Below are 21235 nucleotides of genomic sequence, written 5' to 3'. Positions count from 1 at the left end.
TAACCAGAGTGTGAACTATAGTGGCCACATCTCACTTCCCAAGGCACAGGCACAACTGGTGAACACGTTGTAATAGTTCAGATGCTCCCCTGGCCACCGCTGAAACCTGGAGTTCCAGGCTCAGAAATGAGTCCAGAAGAACTCCCAAACAGCAAACCTGTGTCTTCAGGGGGAGTGTAACCCCCTCCAACACAGGGAATATGAAGGATAGTGTTACATTAAATACTTATTTTAAGTACATACCAGACAATTCTCTATCTACAACAACTAAGACATGAAACATAGAGCATTTGTTACTTCAAGCAGTTCCAAATATTATGTCAGTCATGTGAAATTTACTAAATGATGGGTCCCATTTAAGATTAATATTCTGTCTTAATCATGTGAAGAATTTACACATAAATTCTGGAATTTCTTGAAGACAGAAAGGCAGTCTTAAATTCTACCTTGACCACGAGAAACACTAAGCCTTTATGGGACTTTTAGAATACCACTTCCATAAGTCCTTACCACTGGCCATGCAGGTAAGACTGATGGGAATTGTCAGTCACAACACCCAAAGAACCAAAAGTTCGCCAGTGAATGCTGAACACTGAGAATCTATACATAGCATTTTAAGAGTGAAATGATAATGGACATTTTAAAATGTACAAATGTTTTTATATTTGAAACAGCAGCTTTGATACCCGACTCATTTGAGAGGAAATTACTTCTGCCCATAAGGGAAGTTTGTTATATATTACACCATGCAGTGAGCCAAGTAGCTGTCTGAATGAACTGTCAGGTTACCAGATTGGTTTTCATCTCATAATAAGCTGACAAACGTTCCCCCAGAACTCTGAAAAGCTGAAAACCAATGGGTTGTTTAGTAATGTATCACTTTCTAACAGATATTCTCAGCCTTGCAATTATAATTTTCTTTTACTGCTATTTACTATTAGATTAAACATTTGGAGCAAATATATAATGACATCCAGAAGTGTAAAATGAAATAGGACACTTTTCCCTAGGCAAAAGTAATTATGGAAAGCTCTGTCCCTCAGCATTCATATAAGTAAACGCTCAGGAACTTAAATTACTTACAGATTCTGATGGCCTTGAGCCAACCAATGGAGCATAGACAACTCTGTACTGCTGTACTGGCCCTGGTGCAGGTTCCCATTGGACGTTGAGGCTATTTGTAGTTGGGTTATATACTTGGATGCTTCTTGGAGTTCCTCTTACCACTGGACAAAAAATTATGCAAGGCCATTTTATATTAAAGAAATACTGTATATACTTGTGTAGAAGTCAACATTATGTATAGGTTGAGGGTAGGTTTTAGGGACACAAATATGGATTTTGGTATGACTTGTGGATAAGTCAAGGATTGTTCTGTGGAGGGTGGAAAGTACCATTGCCATCACCATTTTCCTGCCCAGACATTTAAAAAAAGCCAGAAGAGTTAAAGTACAGTATTTATGTCTACCCAGCTTTTGGGGCTCGGTTTTATGACTAATTTTTTACAGACAAGATAGATTCTCTAAGTTTGTTCTTAAAAGTTCCCTTAATCCTGAATAGAATCAAAATCCATGTTTCCACTCTCCTCTACATAGGAAAACCAGAGAACATACTTTCATGGGTCTCTGTTAACTTTATATTTAACTGAGGTAGTACATGTAAAATGTAACATAGCAACTAAATAATCCTGGGATGAAAGTTTAATGAAAAATAAAGTATGGTTAGGGTTGTTGTACGTTTTTTCGGGCTATATGGCCATGTTCCAGAGGCATTCTCTCCTGACGTTTCGCCTGCATCTATGGCAAGCATCCTCAGAAGTAGTGAGGTCTCAGACCTCACTACCTCCGAGGATACTTGCCATAGATGCAGGCGAAACGTCAGGAGAGAATGCCTCTGGTACATGGCCATATAGCCCAAAAAAACCTACAACAACCCAGTGATTCCAGCCATGAAAAGCCTTCGACAATTCAAAGTATGGTTACATCCTTTGAAATCAGTGGACTTAAGTTAACTTCGCTCTACCCTGATTTGTGGTCCATATCTCAAATATTTTATTAAAGAAAGGAAGAAAAATAATTCTAGGTGTTTTTTACTTACATGTCCTCCCATTATCAGACACACGGCCTCCGTCCCCTTCTGGGTAAGAAGGAACCACTGTTACTTTGTATTGTGTGTCTGGCTGTAGATTCCTTAGAACAGCATAGTTTGTGTTCCCTGGGACAGTTGCCTGTTGTCGTTGTTGTTTAAAGAATGAATATACAAAAATATTATTAGGCAACATTAACAGAGTATTACGTACAATATAAGACATGTTTTGCACCAGATTTAACTTCCAGACTGTCTTCACAAGGAATATCATGGAAAATGCATTGAAGTATTGAATGATAAGAAAAGTGATTTCACCTGACTATTAGGAAGAATTTCCCAATGATAAGAGTGGAATAGGCTACTTTGGAGTGTGATAGAACTTCTGCATTTGGAGATTTTTAAACAGGGACTGGATGGTCATTTGCTGGGAGTGTTCTAATATGTATGCATGGTCCTCTTAGAACTCTATGATTCTATGAATGTAGTCTAGGCTGAATGTGACCAATATATGCGTAGCAAGGAAACAGTCTGATTTATTTGCATAGGATATTGGACACATCAGACACATCTAACAAAACAGAATTGTGTCACCTCCATAACTACACTAGGAGAATCCCCAATCTGTAGGAGAATCCCCATGTTGTTAACTTGGTTCTCCAAAGACATTATCAACTTCTGCCATAATCTTCCGTCCAGGTCTGTCAGTTTCTCTACCCACAATCTTGTCTGGAGAGTGATATTATGTGTGTGAATCTTTTTAAACTTTGAATATGTTTTAATGAATTTTAACTGTGATTTTTTTTAATCCTGTTTATGTTTAATTCCATTTTAATGTTTGCATATTTGTATATTTTAAATTGTATGCTAATGCTTTTATATTAAGTTGCTCTGAGTCTCCTTTGGGAGAGATAAAGCAGGATATGTAAAAATATAATAATAACCATAATCTGTACTGTCAAATGGAACAACCCCAAGAGGAATGACACCATGTATTTTTTCCTGTAGAGACAGAACAGCTCTAAGTGGCACCCTAAACCAAACATATAACTAGCAAGAGCAGAAACAGACACAAAATACCCGGATTAAAAAATAATTACCAGTTCATCTGCGCCTCCCGACACTGGTGCATAAAACACCTTGTACTGACGTGGATTCCCTTCAGCATGATCCCATCGTACATTCAATGTGCTGGTGGTTGGATCATAAACTCTGAGGTTCCTCACAGTGTTGAGAGGCTCTGAAATAAATTAAATGCATGCTTAGACTGAGAATCTCTTTGTTATGTTGGCCTGTAGCCCAAGCTGGCTATACCTGGTCTTACTGACTGAGAAACTATTCCAAGGGATAACCTGATTTACAGACATTTGCAGGATATGCTGCCTTGCAGGGTACTAGAGTCTTCTCTGGAGATTTTTAAGCAGAGGCTAGAAAGCCATCTGCTGGGGTGCTTTGTTTACATTTTCCTGCATGGTGGGAGTTGGAATGGATGGCCTTTGGGATCTCCTCCAACTCTATGAAGCTAGTGTGGCCAGTTTCACTATAAAATAGTCTGTCCCTTTCCCATGCCTTCAAGATAGGTGGTCCTCATTAACAACTGGGAGAATGTAGATGTCCTTCATCTACCCCACTGGTCAACTTTAAGGCTAAACCACTGCTCTTAATGTATAGCAGAAAGGCAGGGAAAAATAATGGGAAGCCATTGTAGTTCTGAGGCCCCTTCTACACAGCTGAATAAAATCACACATTATTTGCTTTGAACTGGGATATATGGCAGTGTGGACTTAGATAACACAGTTCAAAGCAGATATCGTGGGCTTTTCTACCTTGATATTCTGGGATATAGGACTGTGTAGAAGGGCCCTGAGAGTAATTTGTCCTAATAAAACTCAACTCTCACTCTCTAATTAATTATGTTAAGCATGTTGGACTCAATTTAGAAATTCCCAAGTATTTGAGCTGTTCAAAAAGACAGCTGTAACAAAATTAATCAACAACATTTTTTTTAAGTAGACAAACAACCCAATAAATAAAATTCTAGTTTAATGCCTGCAATAATGCAGACACACCAAACCTCAAGAGGTTAATACAAAGAGACTTCTGAAAAATGAATTAAATAGATTCTATTATTATTGATTTAGAAGTAATAACCTTGCTAGGATAATACACTGTTGGCTACTTTTATCTTTACAAAATGGAAATAGTGCATTCTAGTATGAGAATGTTTTGGGTAAAAAAATAATGGAAATGGAGGTCACCAAAGAAAATATGAAAATTAAGTGGAAGCCAGGAGACTTAATCATATTTGTCAGCGTTTCAAACTGGAATAGAAGTACTTGTTGAGAAAAATGCATATATTTCCCTATGATAAAGCATTATTTTTCTTTTGTTATAGAGACACATAACTAAAATTCTACATTGGAGAAAGATATGCAGATTTAGCTTCACAACAACTTAGAACAAATTGTCCTTTTATCATGGAATAAACCAAACATCTGGAAAGGTCAGGGCATGTATCTTCCAGTGCCAATCTCTTACAAAATTATTAGGAAGGGATAGATAAACTTATATGATCACATAATTATTCGTTTTAAAAGGGTTTTTTTTTTCATTTTGAAAAGATAAGTTTCAAAATCATTAATATATTTTTTAAATCTGGAACTGGGAAAAGAGAACAAAATGTCTGTGGGGATTTTAACAAAGGAAATCTAAAACCTGCTGAATTTGTAAGGAAAATTATATCACTTTTTAATAGCTTTTTGTTTCACAAATGGGAAAACCAGTTAAAGCTGTATAACTTACTAGTTTTGCCTCTGCCTGTCATCTGTCCTCCTTCACCGTCTGCATATATAGATGAAACAGTAACACTATAAGGTGTATCAGGCTGCAGCTTCTGGAGTACAACACTGTTTTGCCTCCCTCCTACTGTGGTCTAGAATACAATGATTTGAAAAAGTTAATTGAAGGAGCAGGGAACTAACCACAAGAGAAAATGGGGAAAAAAATATAAGTATACAGGCTTCTGTTTTCTAGTTCTAGGCCAGGTTGCCTGAGGCTGCAATTACAATATGACCCCCATATCCACAATGGATACATTTCAAGACCTTCTGTTGATATCTTAAAGCATGGATCACAGGAACCTTATGTGCTATTAGCATACCATAGAATTGCACCTGAAGGACCTAAAGAGGTCCAAAAAACACTTGGGGGGGGGGGAGGAATATTTTTTAAATACAGGCAAGTGAAACCATAGATATCAAAACCATGGATAAGGGAGTATTTCTGTATTTCTTCAGTGCTTTTGAATACTATATTAACTTTACTCATTTGTTAGGAAGAAGAGAATGAAATGTTGGATTCAAAAGTATTTTTGAAACAGTGTGGGCTGTTTTTCTTACTTCTACATATCACTTACTAAGCACAGAAGACCCACTCTTCAATCTTCAATTCATATCTGTAGTAGACCAATTTCCCTTTGCAAAATGACATTTTAGTGCAACAGCAAAGCATGCTGATGCCCACAGCAAACCCTGAGCTAAATATTGATGATTGTAGTCCCCTATGAACCTGTTCTTCACTAGACTGTAGTCAGCTGAACAAATAATATAGAGCACTTAAGAAAAACATTACAAAATTCCTACACGAAAAGTACTTCCATATAGAGGAAAAGATGCAAACTGTTCATACAACATCATTTATGAGTGTACTTTTGTCTTTTTTCATGCAAGAATGCATTATGCATGGAGAAACTAAGAAACTATGGCACAATAAACAGCAAAATAAAGTTATGACTCATTGCTCTGCTCTATTCCATGCTTGATATGAAAGAAATTTGCACATTTTGTAATCTTGTCCAGCATGAGAAAACCTATAATTATGTTTGTTACTGAATACAAAAATAAAGTATGAAAAGATGTACATTCCTATATTTGAAAGAATGCTGTTAGTCATCTTGTAGCATTAGAAGCAAATATATTTCCTACAACAACCCAATACATTTCCATTTATAACATAATCGTGATCTGACTAGTTTAATTTTTTAATTATGCACTTGTTTGGAATTACACACTTTCCTGTAGATAATAATTATTAAAGTTTATCAAAGTTAATTACCGATTGTTCGGGACCATCACTGCTTGTAGGTCGATAAGTGATCCTATATCGCTGCACTCGCCCAATGGCAGGATCCCATTTCACAGTCAAGCTATTGGATGTTGCATTGTATACCTGAAGGTTTCGCGGGCCACTCTTTGGCACTAATGCAAGATTATTACAACAGTAGCTATATTAAGCATTGTAAAAAATAAATCTATAATTGAGTTTATTTGTACTGTCATATGAAATCTAAACCAAAGCTAGTACTTATTAATGAAAAAATTAATTTCAGAATTCTCTTTCTCTCAAAACTTAAAACTTGTAAGAGCAATACACCTGCCAAACTGAGACAAGATGATCAGAATGATATTTAAATAATACCCAAATGAATATTAAATCAAGATGCTATAACATAGATTAGGAAGACTGAACAATGGCTTGGATTGATCTAAAAATAGCTTCTAATTCTTGTACTACAACATGATATAAAAAGTATTTTTTTCATGAATTCAGGCTCTTACCTGGCGTTGTTATTGGTATAATAGGCACTATAAAGAAGAAACACAAAAATAAACATGCATTAAATTCATGCTCTTTTCTTTTTAAAAATTACAATTCATATTTCGGAATTGCTTACATGTGCGCTCACTGCCAATCAGTTCATCACTCTCTGATTCATCAGGATAAATTGCAGTAACTGAGATGTCATACAATGTGTCTGGTGTCAGATTTTCAAAAACGAGTGTATTTTCATCACCATTTAGAATAGTCTACAGGAGTGATAAGGGGGAAAGGGAGAAACGGATGATATTATACACAGTCTCAATCTATTTAACAATTACCCATTTTTAGATTTTTTTTAGATCCTAAAGAAGAGACATTTTACATACAGAAAGACATGTGTAATTAACATGGGCATACACATTTCCAAGTGTTATGACAGGACACAATTGTTTGTAATCAGATGCTCCAGTGTGTTTGGAAAATTCATCAACCATGCTGAACACACCCACTGCCTTCTGCCTTTCTATTCACCATATAACATATATATAAGCTAGATTCTACAGGATGACTCTATGGCCAGAAGTTGACCATATAATTACATTAAAGTAGCTGAAGGACACAGAGGTTCCTAGAGAGAACATCTGAATCTAATCTGAAAAAGTAAAATCTGCTGAAGGCCAACTATAGTTATGACAGTGGTATAACTAGGTCATAACTCTTATGCCCAAATCCCATGATGTTTTTATGAGCAATGACAGTGTGATGTCTTCTGACACCACCACATCTTAGCCTTTCCTACTGCCACTGAATTTAGTTGTAATCCTCACAACAGTTAGAGGAAATTAATTATTGCCAAGAAAAATATATTGTTGTGAGCTATCATGGATTGTAATATGGTGTGTATGCACCCATGCGTCCATGCATGCATGTATAAACATTACACAACTATGTGTCACCCAAGCCGCTCGCATTTGTTAGACTGTCTCTTGGGAGTGTGTCAGATTCCCTGACTAAGCCTACACTATAGGGTAGACATGAAATCACAGAAGCTTCTATCTTTCCCAGAAAGCAAAATTCAATCCCCAAGTCCTCAATTACAGAGGAAAGTGAAAGATAGAATGCCAGGAGTCAATAACAACTGGGATTTTGTACAACTGCAACAACGGCTCTGCATTTTCTTCAGGGAACTGGCAGACAATATGTGGATTTTTGGTCACAGTAATAGTAATAATTGATTCAGTAAAAGCTGTTCAATTATTCATTTTAGAGAATCCCAAAATTCCTACCTCCTGTTTTTCAGTCCCACCATATGGCCCCCACATTACTCTATAGAGAGCTACATCAGATGCTCCATGGTCCCAAGTACCCCGGAAAGAGGTCTTGGTGACTTGATCAGTTCTCAGATTTTGTGGTGCTGGTACAGGTACTGTCAAAGAGAAAAGGAATAAGAAAATGTGTGCAATTAAATATCTCTAGAAATGCAAAATTATAGACACAGGAGTTATATCATGCAAGACATTCTGATTTGAGATAAAATCAAACAGAAAATGTACTGGACTGTTTACATGTTGTTGGGTTAAGTCATCAATATGCCTCAAACAATATGGATTATTTCAGTATAGTTGAACATTCAGTTCACGTCAGTTCTACACTGGATTGTTAACAAGATCAAGCAGCCCCCTGGGGCCGGCTAATGACCAAAGGGCTCAATAAATAAAGTCTCAAGAACCTGCCCAAGTCATTCTTTCTAATACTTCTCCAGTACCTCCTGGAAGGAACTGTGGATAAAAGATCTTAAAGCTGTTTTTGAATCCTTCACAAGAAATTGTCATAAACACTGCTTAGTGCCTAACCAAAATTATACAATTTCTAGAACTTTGCCTAAGAAGTTATGGATGCAATGCAAAGCAATGCTATGGCGCTCTTCCTGAAGGCTGTTGATTGTGGATGGACTTGAGAGCTGCATTCAATCTATAGGATTGTGAGAGGGCTTCTAGTGGTGAATAGCGCCAAAGGCAAAACAGTGGGACCATAAATACCTGTATATTTAATTAAATCTTAGAACAGTGGTTCTCAACCTGTGGGTCCCCAGATGTTTTGGTCTTCAACTCCCATAAATCCTAACAGCTGGTAAACTGACTGAGATTTCTGGGAGTTGTAGGCCAAAACACCTGGGGACTCACAGGTTGAGAACCACTGCCTTAGAATATACATTTTAACCTTTTCAGTTGGAAAAAAAATGTACAAAAACTGAGGAAAATGAGAAAGAGTTGTGGTTCTTCTGGAGAAACCCAGGAAGATAAACTGTCTTCTGAAACATTAAATCACTGAAATAGTAGAGCCCTATTGATATGACAGCCAGTATTGCATAGTGGTTTGAGCATTGGACAATAACTTTTAAGACTATGGTTAAAATTCCTGTTCGGCCATGGCAGATTATCAAAGCGGATAATCCACATTATCTGCTTTGAACTAGATTGCATATTTCTACACTGTCATAAAATCCAGTTCAAAGCAGATAATCTGGATTCTGTATGGCAGTGTAGAATGGGCCTCAATCTTGGAGGGAGGCAAAGGCAAGCCCCCTCTGAACAAATTCTACCGAATAATCCGAATAATAGGTATGTCTTAAAGCCGTCATAATTCGGAAACAACTTGATGGCACACAGAGAAAATGGCACACATACACCACTTTGTTACTGTTTCAAATTTTTGCATTTGCAATCGTATATTTCTATTAAAATCTTTTTTTTAAAAAACGAAGAAAATAGTTTACTTACAAGTGGTGGCTCGTGCAGCTACTGGCACAGAGTCTCCTTCATCATACACAGCAACAAGTTCAATATTGTACAGCGTTTTTGAAAACAAATCAGGAAGAACTGTGCTGGTCCGAGATGGATCCACTTCCAGCTGGATAGAAACAAAGAAGACAAAGAGCCTAGCTTTATTAAAATGCCACTTTCTTTGTTGGGCCATTCTGTTGGAGAGCATCTTTCCAATGCTAGACAGCTAAGGAAAGGTTTCACAGTGCTATGTCAATTGGAAAAAACACTGGAGAAATCTCTATAAGAAAGAGCTTATGGTTGGCACTTTACTTTCACAAGGTTTAGGACTGCAAGGCCCAGTGAAAATGGGAAACAACACAAAATGCCATTGTTTTAAACGTGAGAAATCACTTTGCTTGGTCCTCTGGAATGACTCTATGGTCAACATCCACTAGAAGTGGAAGACTTAGGGATTCTTAGAGAAGTTCCCTCTAGGAATCTTAAGATGTTTTAACTTTAATACTTAAGTTTTCTTCACAGATTTGCTAAAATTCACTTACCTCTTTTAGTTCATCTTCTTCAGCTGCTTTGTATCTCAGTTTGTATTTACGCACTTTCCCTGGAGCCCGTTCCCAATTCACTCTCATGCTGCTGTGAGTAATATCTCTGATATTTAAGCTTTTTGCTCCACTCAGAGGCACTGTCAAATAATCACAAATATCAGCAAGATTCTTAAAATTGCACTCCTGAAAATAGCTTTACAATTCACTGATATACCATTGAGTATTGTGGTCCATATAGTTTTACATCTATGTATATATTAAAATAAATTATGACAAGAACATATGCATGTGTGTGAAATATAAGCAAGGAAATTAAATAGGAAAGTTAATGAGAGAGCTATATACAGTGTTCCCTCACTGTTTCGCGGATCGCTTTATGCAGACTCACTGTTTCGCAGTGTTTTTTTTTAATAAATATGAATTTATTGGGGGCTAAGTTGGGGAAAGAGGAGGAGGAGAGGAGCCACATTTATTTATTCTCACTCTTGCCTTCCAAGGTTTTGCAAATTTGTGAAACACTGCAAAAGAAATTGCCAAACCTGTTCCCCAAATTTCAGAAGTAGGGAAGTAGACCTATGAGAAGCAATGCTCACTTTTTCAGACTAATGTCAATTTCCAAGAGGGAAACGTTCTGTCTGCTAGGAGTTGCGGCTTTGCTTTTCACAACTACAAAAGAATCTATGCCGGTAGAATTCAGATCATTTTTGGAATGGGACTGACCGAGATTCAAACAACAAATGGACACTAAAAATATATTATAAATATTTTTATAAGGAATGTTCTTGTTGTTTAGTCATGTAAACTAAACAAACATTGTCTGAGCTCTGTCTGAATATTGCTAAAATAAACTACCCATTTGAAACGTGACTGAAACAACAAGAAAGAAAAATGAAAAACCAGAATATTATTCATACATGTGACTTCTTGTGTAGTGAGTGGATCACCAATGAGGTCTCCAAAACTTGCATGAACTGTTAGAGTGTATTCAGTGTTGGGAATCAAATCAACCAGCTGGATGTCATTTACTGATGCTCCTAGACGCATCTGTGGATGGAAAAAGCAAAGAAGATTAAAGAACTAGAAAGGAAAACAAAATTCTTGGACAGTTACGTTTTTTAAAAGGTTTGCATGTCTTCTCGTGTATTTTACAACTTCCTGACTGATGTAATTGTTCATATAATTATCCAGTTAATGTGTTTTATTTGATTAAATATGCCAAAAAACTGCCTTGATGCTTGAGTACATGGAGCTAAATTGAGTGCTCCCTTCCTCTCTCTTAAATTAGTAGTTACCTCTTTTTCTGTGGCTGGCACTGTGGCATTGACAGGTTCATACAACAACACATAGCCAGTAGCTCCACCGACAGGTTCCCATCGCACTCGCATTGTGGTTGAGGTAATGTCATAAGCATTCAGGTTTCTAACTGTAGGGATTGCCACTGGAAAAACAAATAATATTCAGTTCAGTGTTCACATCTACATGCTGCATCACTAGTCACCGTGAGATAAAAACTATTCTCTTGTTTAAAAAAAACAAAATCCATAGAGGCATTCATATGTTTGACATTTCCTCCTGTCTCCTCCATCTCTCTGCAACCCATTTTAGGTAAAACTTGGTTAGATGTTTGTTTTTGATATTATCTTGTAGTTTTATGAACTGTTATGTATCTTAATCAAGCTGGAACTTTCACTTACAAGTTGTTTCGGTGCCCTTTAGAGGTTCACTGTTGGTTCCTTCGACAACAGAAAATACATTCACAACATACTCCGTTTCAGGCTTGAGGCCAGTTAGAACAGTAGTAGTCTCTGATCGACTGACAAAGACCTGCACAAAAATACAATGAAGTCTTAAAAGAATATACTGGCAGCAGTTCAAAGAAACAAGTTCTGCAATGTCTCTCAGTTTAAAAATGTTTTACAATCCGTTATGAAGAAGAAATCAGATATTCAGAAAATATGAGAAGCAATCATTATGTTGGACTGACTCAAAAGCTTAAAAGGAAAAGAACAAGATGAGGTCCACCCATACCCATCCCACCCATAGAAACTAACTGAATTTTACTTCAGCACTGACAATGATTATAATAGTAATTCCTCCACACTTGTAGTTTTGGCTTTTGCGGATTTGATTATTCACAGATTTGTCCTTTCTATGAATCTCTAACTTTTCCTGCATGATTCTGTGGTCAATTTCCCAGAGGTTTACAGAGAGAACATTTCTCTAAGCATATCTAGGTCCTCCAATGCAATTCGATGTTCAGCTTCCAGTTAAAATTAACTGAAGAATTGGGCTAGAGTATCTAGATATTCCTAGATAAGTGTTCTCTCAGGTACAAAGAAATAGCAAATTATTATTTTGCTATGCTGCTTGCACTATCCCATACTCGGCCCTTTTATAGCCTAGTCACACCCACTGTACTACTGGCAATGAGTTTTGTTATTAAACTATGTTTTTATTTAAATTGTGTTTTTGCTTGGATTGATTGTTTTGTATTTGTGTCTGTGGACACTTTATCCCATATGTAAGCTCCCCAAATCCCTTCAGGGAGATGGTGGCAAGGTATAAGAATAAAGTTGTTGTTGTTGTTGTTGTTGTTGTTGTTACTATGTGTGTGATATTTCACTTTCATGGGAGTCTTGTGCTCATTTGGCACAGGTGTGTTAATTTACGGTTATTTCTGAAAAAAAGCATCAATATGGGGAGGGGGGCATTGTGCAGTTCTAGAATAAGAATCAAATGCATCCCAAGAAAGTCATAGAAATGGTGGAAATGACTAAGCATAGCATATCTTAAATAACTTTTCCCAATTGAAACAGCACCACAAAAATTGTGTAGTCAATAACACCTCAAAACTTTTCTTTTTTATTACAATTTTGCAGAATGCATATTTGAACATGCATACAATATTTTCATATGAGGGTCCTACAAGGAATGAGCAGCATAAAGAGAATGAAAAAATTACAGCAAACAACAGAAGCAAACAAAAATGATGCCAAGGGAACTTCAAAGATAGATTCAACATGAAACAACTGGGCAAGAACTTGTGAAATAAAAGTTCAACTTTGCCCCTACTGAAATCACAGGACACAAAGGACTTTTTATCACATTATGGCTGCAATCCAACATCTCCTCAATTTAGCATAAATATGGGCATCTGGTAATACAGTGCACCACCACTACATAGCCCCAGATAAGAAACATTGTGGAATACACATTAAATGTTGGGTGCCAACATATATTACACAATGCATAACCAGAATGTTGTGTTTAACAAGTTAGAGTTCACTGCTGTTAACATCATGGCCTATTGTGCTATGGCAAATAAATCACCCCACGTGTATATTAATAACAGAATGTCAGCCCATATGTTAATTTGCCCATCAATACAAGAATATATATATTACCACCCAACTACTGTTTTATTAACAGCAGTTATCACTGATTGACAGCCCCTGGTCCAGACTGAGAGGGATGTTTGAAGCCTGCAATGACACTATCACGATCTCTCAGCTCATACCATGAGTCATTAAAATTGCATTATAAGTTTGCCGTTCTCTGGTCTGACACCTTCCCAAGCTTATGTGTATAAACCCGACAACTGAAGTAACACGTAATTAATATGAATGGGAAGTTCACAAACGTTTATCCTATAATAAAACTGGTTATGAATCTTCCATTTGCCATAAGGTAATCATTATGTAGTTTTTCTAGTCAGTAAATGAAGGCTATATTTTTAATGAAACAGTTGCAAAATGAATAAAGTTAAATTATACAAGAAAAACATGAACACAGACCAAAGAAACCAAACAAAACTGGGCTTTCAGTTCTGACCTCTTGTGGTGTCCCTCCAGCAGCAGGGTAATACTCAACCCTGTACCTATCAACACTCTCAGCCGGTGCAGTCCAAGAGACTCTGAAGGAACGAGGGGTCACCTCTGAGGTCACTAGATTAGTGGGTGGTAGGGCCAAATCACCTGCCATGAGAAGGTCCAAGAGAAGGAAAGTGTTAGAGAGATTTCCCAAGGACAGAAATAGAAGTCAAGTACATCTTTTGGTATATTTGCTGGCAATATACCAATTGTTTTATTTAGTTGATAACTAACACATTTGTTTAATTGATAAAGGAACACCCCCTTTCCTACAATGTTTATTGTTCTTTGCTTACACTTAAGTACTGAGTAAAAGCACTACCTGTGCTGAAATATATATATGATTCATACAGTCCATGAAAAATTTATATTGAAATGGTATGAATAATATGGCCAAATGAAGTTCTATTCTATACACAAAGGAGAAAGGAGACAAATATATTATAAGGTGGATCTGAATAGTTGATCAACATTACTTTGTCATTTCAAATGCAAAACAATTCCTATAAAACACAGGGATCAATGTCTTGTTACCCTATAAACTCTGATAAAATAAGTTTGACTAACATATCTGTCTCTAAAAGACCCTCCTTAGATGAAATGAACAGCATGCAGGTTGTGTGTAAATTGTTAGATAAAATGATAACTACATACATAGGTTACACAGCTACTCTAAAATACAGTAATTAAGAAGGCACAGCTAGTACCACCTTCCCTGTCAAATATACAGATACACAATTATTGCAAGTGAAGGCATGTTCCAATTTGACTTTATGAAGTTAATATACCATTAGGTGATAAAATTTATCCTAAAGTTGCAAATAGATTTTTTTTTCCTTCCCAATAAAGGTTCCTTATTATATTCAGTTGTGTTGTGAGTCCAGTGCAAATAGCTACAACATCAGATCTTTGGTCACAACATTTACTCTCATTCTCATGCGCCCAGAAGAAAAAAGTTCATGTAAAGGGGTGCATGGGATTGAAGCATTGTTACACTTCACATGGCCCAACACTTCTGGTATTATCTGATAGGTGAAGAAAGGAGCTGAGCAGTAACATCTATCAAATAGTAGCAAAATACTCTGATAGACTAAATAGTTCAATATGCAGTATTTCTTCAGATAGTAGACATGTGCATAAACATGTGCATGCATGAAATGTATGCTTGCAAAAAACTGTTTATAATAAAAGACCCTATGTTTATAATTTTAAAAATCTATGGTGTGTGTGTGTCAGAAGAACAACCCAGATGTCTTGCACAGCTGCATTCATTAAAGCAGCTGTGCTTGGGAAAGTTCCAAGTAAATATTTAAGAAAAAAATAAGCAGGTTAAACAAGGCTAAATTGCTTTTAATATGATTTTAAAAAGCTGGATATAAAACTGAAAGAGGAAACATACCTGGGCCTTTGACACTATTGCACAAATTAACAGTGAGGTCATCAACAATATTAACAAGGAGAGTGAAATCTCCAACATTGTACGCGTGGGTTTCATCTGGATCTGATGCAATCTGTTTTAACTCATTTTCATCTGCATTCTTGATACCTTTAAAAGATCATGAAATGAAACATTTTTAACAACTTCAAAGTATTTTCCAGATTATAATTCTTGTAAAGTGGAATGAGCTATCTTGGCCTTTCAACTCATGTTAAATATCTCCAGCTGATACTCACCAACAGCATAAAGCTCAACTCCCAGATCCTTCAGTCTTTGTGATGGAGCAACAATGTCATCTTGTGATTTGCCATCAGTAATCAGGACTCCAATTTTACGAGCTCCAGGCCTCATACCAGCTTCTGGTTTGAAGTTGTTTCTTAAGATGAAATTCAAAGCCATTCCTGAAATCACAGAAATAAAGGTAATCATTATTTATTACAAAACAATTCTGGCCAAGGAGTAAAGACTCTCAAAAAGTAACAGCCACATTTATTATGGGACATACAAGTTTTGTCCTATCTCTTCATTTCTATCTATATTAGTTTAGTCAACCTTAAGTGGGAAACAAATTCTTTCCTTTCACAAGAAGTGATGCAATTTCCAAATCCACAGGTATTACAAGCTGAACTATACATTATGTGCTGGATCTGAGACAGTTTCCTAATCTTTTTTTGTAATATGATAGCAATTTGTTCTTAGCAGCAGTTTGATTGCACATTTTTCCTAATCAAAAAGACTCCCATACACTGTTATTTGTTTCACATAATTAAAAAATGCCTCTAGAGTCTGATTCCTTAGAAAAGAGAGAGAGAGAAATCAAGAGAAATTCCAAGCCAGGAACTATAAACTTCTTAACTATAGTTATAGATGTAGAACCCTGTGTGTAGAAATTGTATGTGGTAAGAGCTGAACACAACCTTTGGACCCTACGCTTAGCAAGGGAATGGAGGGTTTTGAAATTAGAAATGGAAAGACAGAAGAGTAAAAGCACCAAGTCAGAGAAGACAATGGAGAAGAAACTTCAGCAGTCTTCTCTGATTTGCAAAAGAGACTTCTACACTTCTTTTCTATCCAACTGTTCCAGAGCGTGCGAATCCTAGACACTAGGCCTACAGCTACATCCCAGCTGTGCAGCCAGACTATGTAACCAGAACCAGATGTAAGACGCTAATCATTGTCCTGTGGATCATTTAATTTCACTGGACTCTGTCCCTGCTTATTTTGTGGCATAGGGATTTGCCTTAAATCATATACCCATCTGAGCTGTTTTCAAGCTTCTTCCCTGACTTTCCCATTTCCTACTATATAAATAACTGTTTTTACATGTCAATTTGGTTGAGTTGTTGCCCGGGTTTTCTCTCACTACTTTTCAGTAAATTTTCAGAGATTGGACATTATTTCAAGAACCTGCTTTTCTTCCCCTTCTTTATCCCACTTTCACCTGTTTACCCAAGAGGTCTCAGCAGAAAAAAGAGAGGAGCAGGTGATAGACAGTAGTAGCTGGGTGGTTAAATGTCAATGATATAGCAAGTCCACTCTTAATTATAGTCTGAACTTTAAAGGCATGGGCATTTTCCATATTTCTACCCTCAAAATATGTTCAGCACCTTGGATAGTTCCATTTAAAGCCAGGCTAAGCCCCCACACAGATTCATCACTCTAATTATGCAAAAGCCATTAGCAACCACTGCTGATAGGGGAAGGGTAGGGCTACACCTTAAGGCCATACAATTTATTTTTAACTTAGGGAAGTTCACCCCTGCATTGTTTAATATAATTCTTCCTGTATGTTAGCCCTTGGGAACAATGCTTATTTTGTGTATCTGCATGCCAACCAATCTTAACTAGGGCATATAGTTCTTCACACAGCCTTTTTGAGAAAAACTGAGGCCATGTGCTAAATCACCTATTTGTCATACCCACATTATAAGTTCTTACTGTTTTGTGGCAAATTCTACTAAGGAGTGAACTGAATAAGTCAGGCATTTCTTGTTGGGTCAGCCTTAGTCTAGGAAGTGTTGATTGTTCCCTGATCTTTTTAATGAGAATTTCTTGATTTATGTTTTATTGTTATTGTTATGATTTTATGGATGTTAATGCTTTTTTTATATTGTGTTTCTATGGTATTGAATTCTGCCATGTAAACCGCCTCGAGTCGCCAGAAGGCTGAGAGGGGCGGTATACAAATACAATAAATAAATAAATAAATCTTTGGATTGGGTCACAGGGACTCCTCTCCACATTCTCATCAGTTTTATACATCATCTAGTTCTATATTGGTCATTGTCAGTATAATTGATATCTTCAAGGTTTTTACTCTCATCCTATGAGAAGGATGCACTTCAATAGAGTGTTTTATTTTTTTCTGATTTTCTGTTGTGTTTTTGTGTTATATTGTGTTTACTGTATTGATGGGCATGGCCTCATGTAAACTGCCCCGAGTCCTCTTGGGGAGATGGTGGCGGGGCATAAATACACTTTATTATTATTATTATTATTATTATTATTATTATTATCATCATCATCATTATCATCATCATCACCATTATTATTATTATTATTATTATTATTATTATTATTATTATTCTGTTAACCAAAAAATGTATGGCTGGAATTCTGAAGATCCTTGTGGCACTTCTGTGCCACAGCCTTTCTGGTTGGAGGTGTATTGGAAACATAATCCACTCATGCATTGATTGTGGGCAGAACATAAATCCTTCTTTCAGAGTTTTCAGTGCTTAGTAGCATAGGTTTCGGATGGTTGATCCAAGAGACACTACTTAGTAATACATACATAATGTATACATCCCTGCATAGCCCATGTAGAATTCTGACCTATAATCTCAGTTATTCAAAATGTATTAGGCTCAAACGTAAAGTACATGCAAAACACTTTGCTTAGCAAATAAAAGACAGTTTTGTAGCTTTCTGGATCACCTAATATTGTGAGTAACTTTTTCCCAATGTTGTTCATTTACACCTCACATGTACCTGTTAAAGTGTTGCCTCCTTTGTATGGCAAGTTGGCCACAGCATCCATTAAACTTTGCTTGGTTTTATGTGAATTGAGCTGCCATTCTGTTCTAGGGTCTCCACTATACTGTGCAAGTCCTGGGGGTAAAGTGGGAAGGGTAGAATATCACTTAGTGTCAAAATCTTTAGAAGTAAATTACAATTTCCCAAATATTTCCAAAGACTTACCAATCTGTACTTTGTCAGGACCAATGTCAAACACTTCAACAATGCGAGCAATGAAGCTGCGGACTGTTTTAAAATTTGGACGACCAATACTCCATGAGCCATCCACAAGCAAGACAATATCTGCTTCAGCTCTAGTCTTACATTCCAAGCCTGCCACGGCAATCAGAATTAAAATGTGTTAGTAACAACAAAGGAACAGATTTTCTCCCCTCCTGTCTCTTACTACTCTATCCACGATGCTGTATTTAATCAAAACTATTTTGGTGGGCCACAACACACCTACCCTTGCCTACACATCTTTTTTTTTTTTTTTTGTAAAGAAGGATATGCAACATTTTTCAAGTGAATGTCTGGACATTTCTGGCTTTTGGTATATATGTTGTTGCTGTTTTGCCAAATATTTATTTATTTATTGCAATTCCTGTAGCTCCCAGGAGTCCCAAAGAAAGAAATTGACTCCTGGGCCCATGGGAGTTGCCCGTTCCTGGTCTAATAGCTTTACTTTGTTTGGTTCTAAATACAGTGAGAATCACTTTTATAGGGACTAATGTAAACAAGTAAGCTTAAATTAGGTAGCTAATGACTGCTCCATATCTTCATTACATACACATTTAAAATACCTAGGATACTTAAGCAGTTAAAAATATGATGACAATTGCTTAGATAGTACCTTTAGGAATCAAATATGTGCTTAATACATGGAAATACATAGCATCATAAAATGTACATTGGAATACAGTCAACTAATGCAGATGGTGCAGAAGTTTGCACGTTTAAATGTACAAGAGAAAGAGCACAACATAAATAAGATACAGAAATACACATAAACACAAGAATTAGAAGTGACAAAACAAACATTTATATGGAGTTTTAAATGTTTCAGAGAAGTGAAAAATGTCGAGGTTCATCCATTTATGGCACAGAAAGGATCATTTCATTTCCTACATGCTGGAAATCACGAAGTATTTAGATAAGGAGAAAGAAATAGTGTTAAAATGATCCTTTCAACAGCCACTTGAATGCAGATAAAGTCTTCTTCCTCTTTTTTACTTTGAAGATTGTATTACCAGCCACATAACTTTCTGGCTCCATGCCATCATAGCTTCTATTCTTTACATGGAAGAAATCCCATTGAGTAAAATCAGGAATACCCATCCTCTATCTTCCACATAATTGAGCCAATACTGTAGATTCATGAATAGAGCTAGTCCAGGTACCTGAGAATTTAAAAGCATGATGCTCTTCTGCATAGAAAATACAATACTGGTCTTTAATAAACAGTCGTCAGTCATGAAATAGGTCCATGCACTGTTTAGAATCTAATACCCTCATGCAGAATAGGGAAGTATTTGCCCATGTCCACCAGGCTTGAGATTCACCAACAGTAGGATGCACGGCCGGGAAGCCCTGAAGCACACGCAAGAAAATTTGGACAATGACCTTAATTTGAACAGATCAAAATGGCCTGTGTCAATAGCACTTTTGGGATTTTATAATGTTTTAATCTCCCATCTGAGAATCTTAGCAGGTTAACTTCGTGTTTTTAAATATAGACATTAGTAAATTGCAGGGTATAGATTTTACTACTGTTTTTTTCCACAAGAGTTGCCAACTTGCCTCATTTTAAAAAGAAAATTAAGTTAAGCGGTAAGAAATAAATTTGTAGAAATAAATAGCAATAGCAGTAGCATAATCCAAAAAGAAAAGAATCTTGCGGAAACTTTAAGACTAGCTGATTAACTTTGGCAACAGCTTTCATGAATTATAATCCACTTCCTGAGACGTAATATGATCTTCAGGTGTGATATAAACATGAAACATGATACATCCAAATTTAACCACTTTTAGACTGAAATTCTGTTGAGGACCTTAAACTCAGAGGGCCTTATTTTGGAGTACAAATGCGCAGGATTGCACTGTTAAAGCACAGATATTTCAGTGACAAATCATTCACATGAAGTGGGCAGGAAAAAGAAGAAATGTTCTTTGTGTAAAAAAAAACTCTTAACTGTATGACAATCTCTGAAAGTAAATAACAATATCCATTAAGCATGTTTAATGTTTTTTGGGTAAGAAATATACATTTCTAAAGTACACAGGCAAGAACTAAACTCAAAAATATTTACCTGTAGATAAAATTGGCACCACAGTGGCATCAGAAAGTGTGGTCATTTCTTCTCCTATCAATGGCATACTTTCACCTCCTTCAAACACTCCAAAAACATTCACTTTATAGGAAGTACCTGCCCTGCACAATTAAAGTGAATATGTAAATCAAAATGGATGACGTCACCTTTGCAAATTCTTTGGCTGGATAATGTCCAAAGAAATAAATACTGAAATTGAAGAAAACTACGATCAGCAATACCTGAGCTCCTCCAATACAACTGTATTGTCATATGGGCCAACAACTAATTCTCCAAGGCGTCTGTCCTCTCCCATTGGATGAAAAGTTACTTTGTAGCCTTTGACTTCCCCTGGGGCTGGTTCCCAGGTGACACGGAAGCTTGACATTGTAGAATCGGATGTCTTCAAATTTCTAGGTGGTTTAAATGGGGAAGCTACAATAGTCAAGCAACACACAATGAATTAAATGCTTGCTTTAATGAATATACAAGACACTCCAGAAGTCTATTAATTATCCCATAAGACAAATATGGGCCAATGCTTGCAAGGGACACCCCTTGCAAGCATTGTCCCTCCATGGATTCTGCA

The 21235-nt window shown here is 36.5% G+C and overlaps 1 protein-coding gene across 4 annotated transcripts in view; it reads right to left on the bottom strand.

Annotated features, from left to right (window-relative positions):
- The window catches only part of COL12A1 (collagen type XII alpha 1 chain), a 127980-nt gene that overhangs the window by 53238 nt on the left and 53507 nt on the right, over nucleotides 1-21235 (bottom strand). For all 4 annotated transcript variants that reach the window (XM_067467785.1, XM_067467783.1, XM_060752919.2 and 1 more), the window contains exons 16-35: nucleotides 20889-21081; nucleotides 20647-20768; nucleotides 18521-18670; nucleotides 18311-18430; nucleotides 15556-15720; nucleotides 15281-15427; nucleotides 13844-13986; nucleotides 11707-11836; nucleotides 11305-11450; nucleotides 10927-11056; nucleotides 10010-10149; nucleotides 9465-9594; nucleotides 7971-8110; nucleotides 6818-6950; nucleotides 6702-6728; nucleotides 6199-6341; nucleotides 4888-5017; nucleotides 3186-3325; nucleotides 2098-2227; nucleotides 1084-1226 (exon numbers count right to left, since the gene is read on the bottom strand). In XM_067467785.1, coding sequence (XP_067323886.1) covers nucleotides 1084-1226; nucleotides 2098-2227; nucleotides 3186-3325; nucleotides 4888-5017; nucleotides 6199-6341; nucleotides 6702-6728; nucleotides 6818-6950; nucleotides 7971-8110; nucleotides 9465-9594; nucleotides 10010-10149; nucleotides 10927-11056; nucleotides 11305-11450; nucleotides 11707-11836; nucleotides 13844-13986; nucleotides 15281-15427; nucleotides 15556-15720; nucleotides 18311-18430; nucleotides 18521-18670; nucleotides 20647-20768; nucleotides 20889-21081 — 2702 coding nt within the window. The remainder of the gene's footprint in view (nucleotides 1-1083; nucleotides 1227-2097; nucleotides 2228-3185; nucleotides 3326-4887; nucleotides 5018-6198; nucleotides 6342-6701; nucleotides 6729-6817; nucleotides 6951-7970; nucleotides 8111-9464; nucleotides 9595-10009; nucleotides 10150-10926; nucleotides 11057-11304; nucleotides 11451-11706; nucleotides 11837-13843; nucleotides 13987-15280; nucleotides 15428-15555; nucleotides 15721-18310; nucleotides 18431-18520; nucleotides 18671-20646; nucleotides 20769-20888; nucleotides 21082-21235) is intronic.

Source organism: Anolis sagrei, chromosome 1 (genome assembly GCF_037176765.1).
Source record: "Anolis sagrei isolate rAnoSag1 chromosome 1, rAnoSag1.mat, whole genome shotgun sequence".
In the NCBI taxonomy this organism is placed as follows: domain Eukaryota; kingdom Metazoa; phylum Chordata; class Lepidosauria; order Squamata; family Dactyloidae; genus Anolis; species Anolis sagrei.
This window is presented reverse-complemented; position numbering and strand designations above follow the sequence as displayed.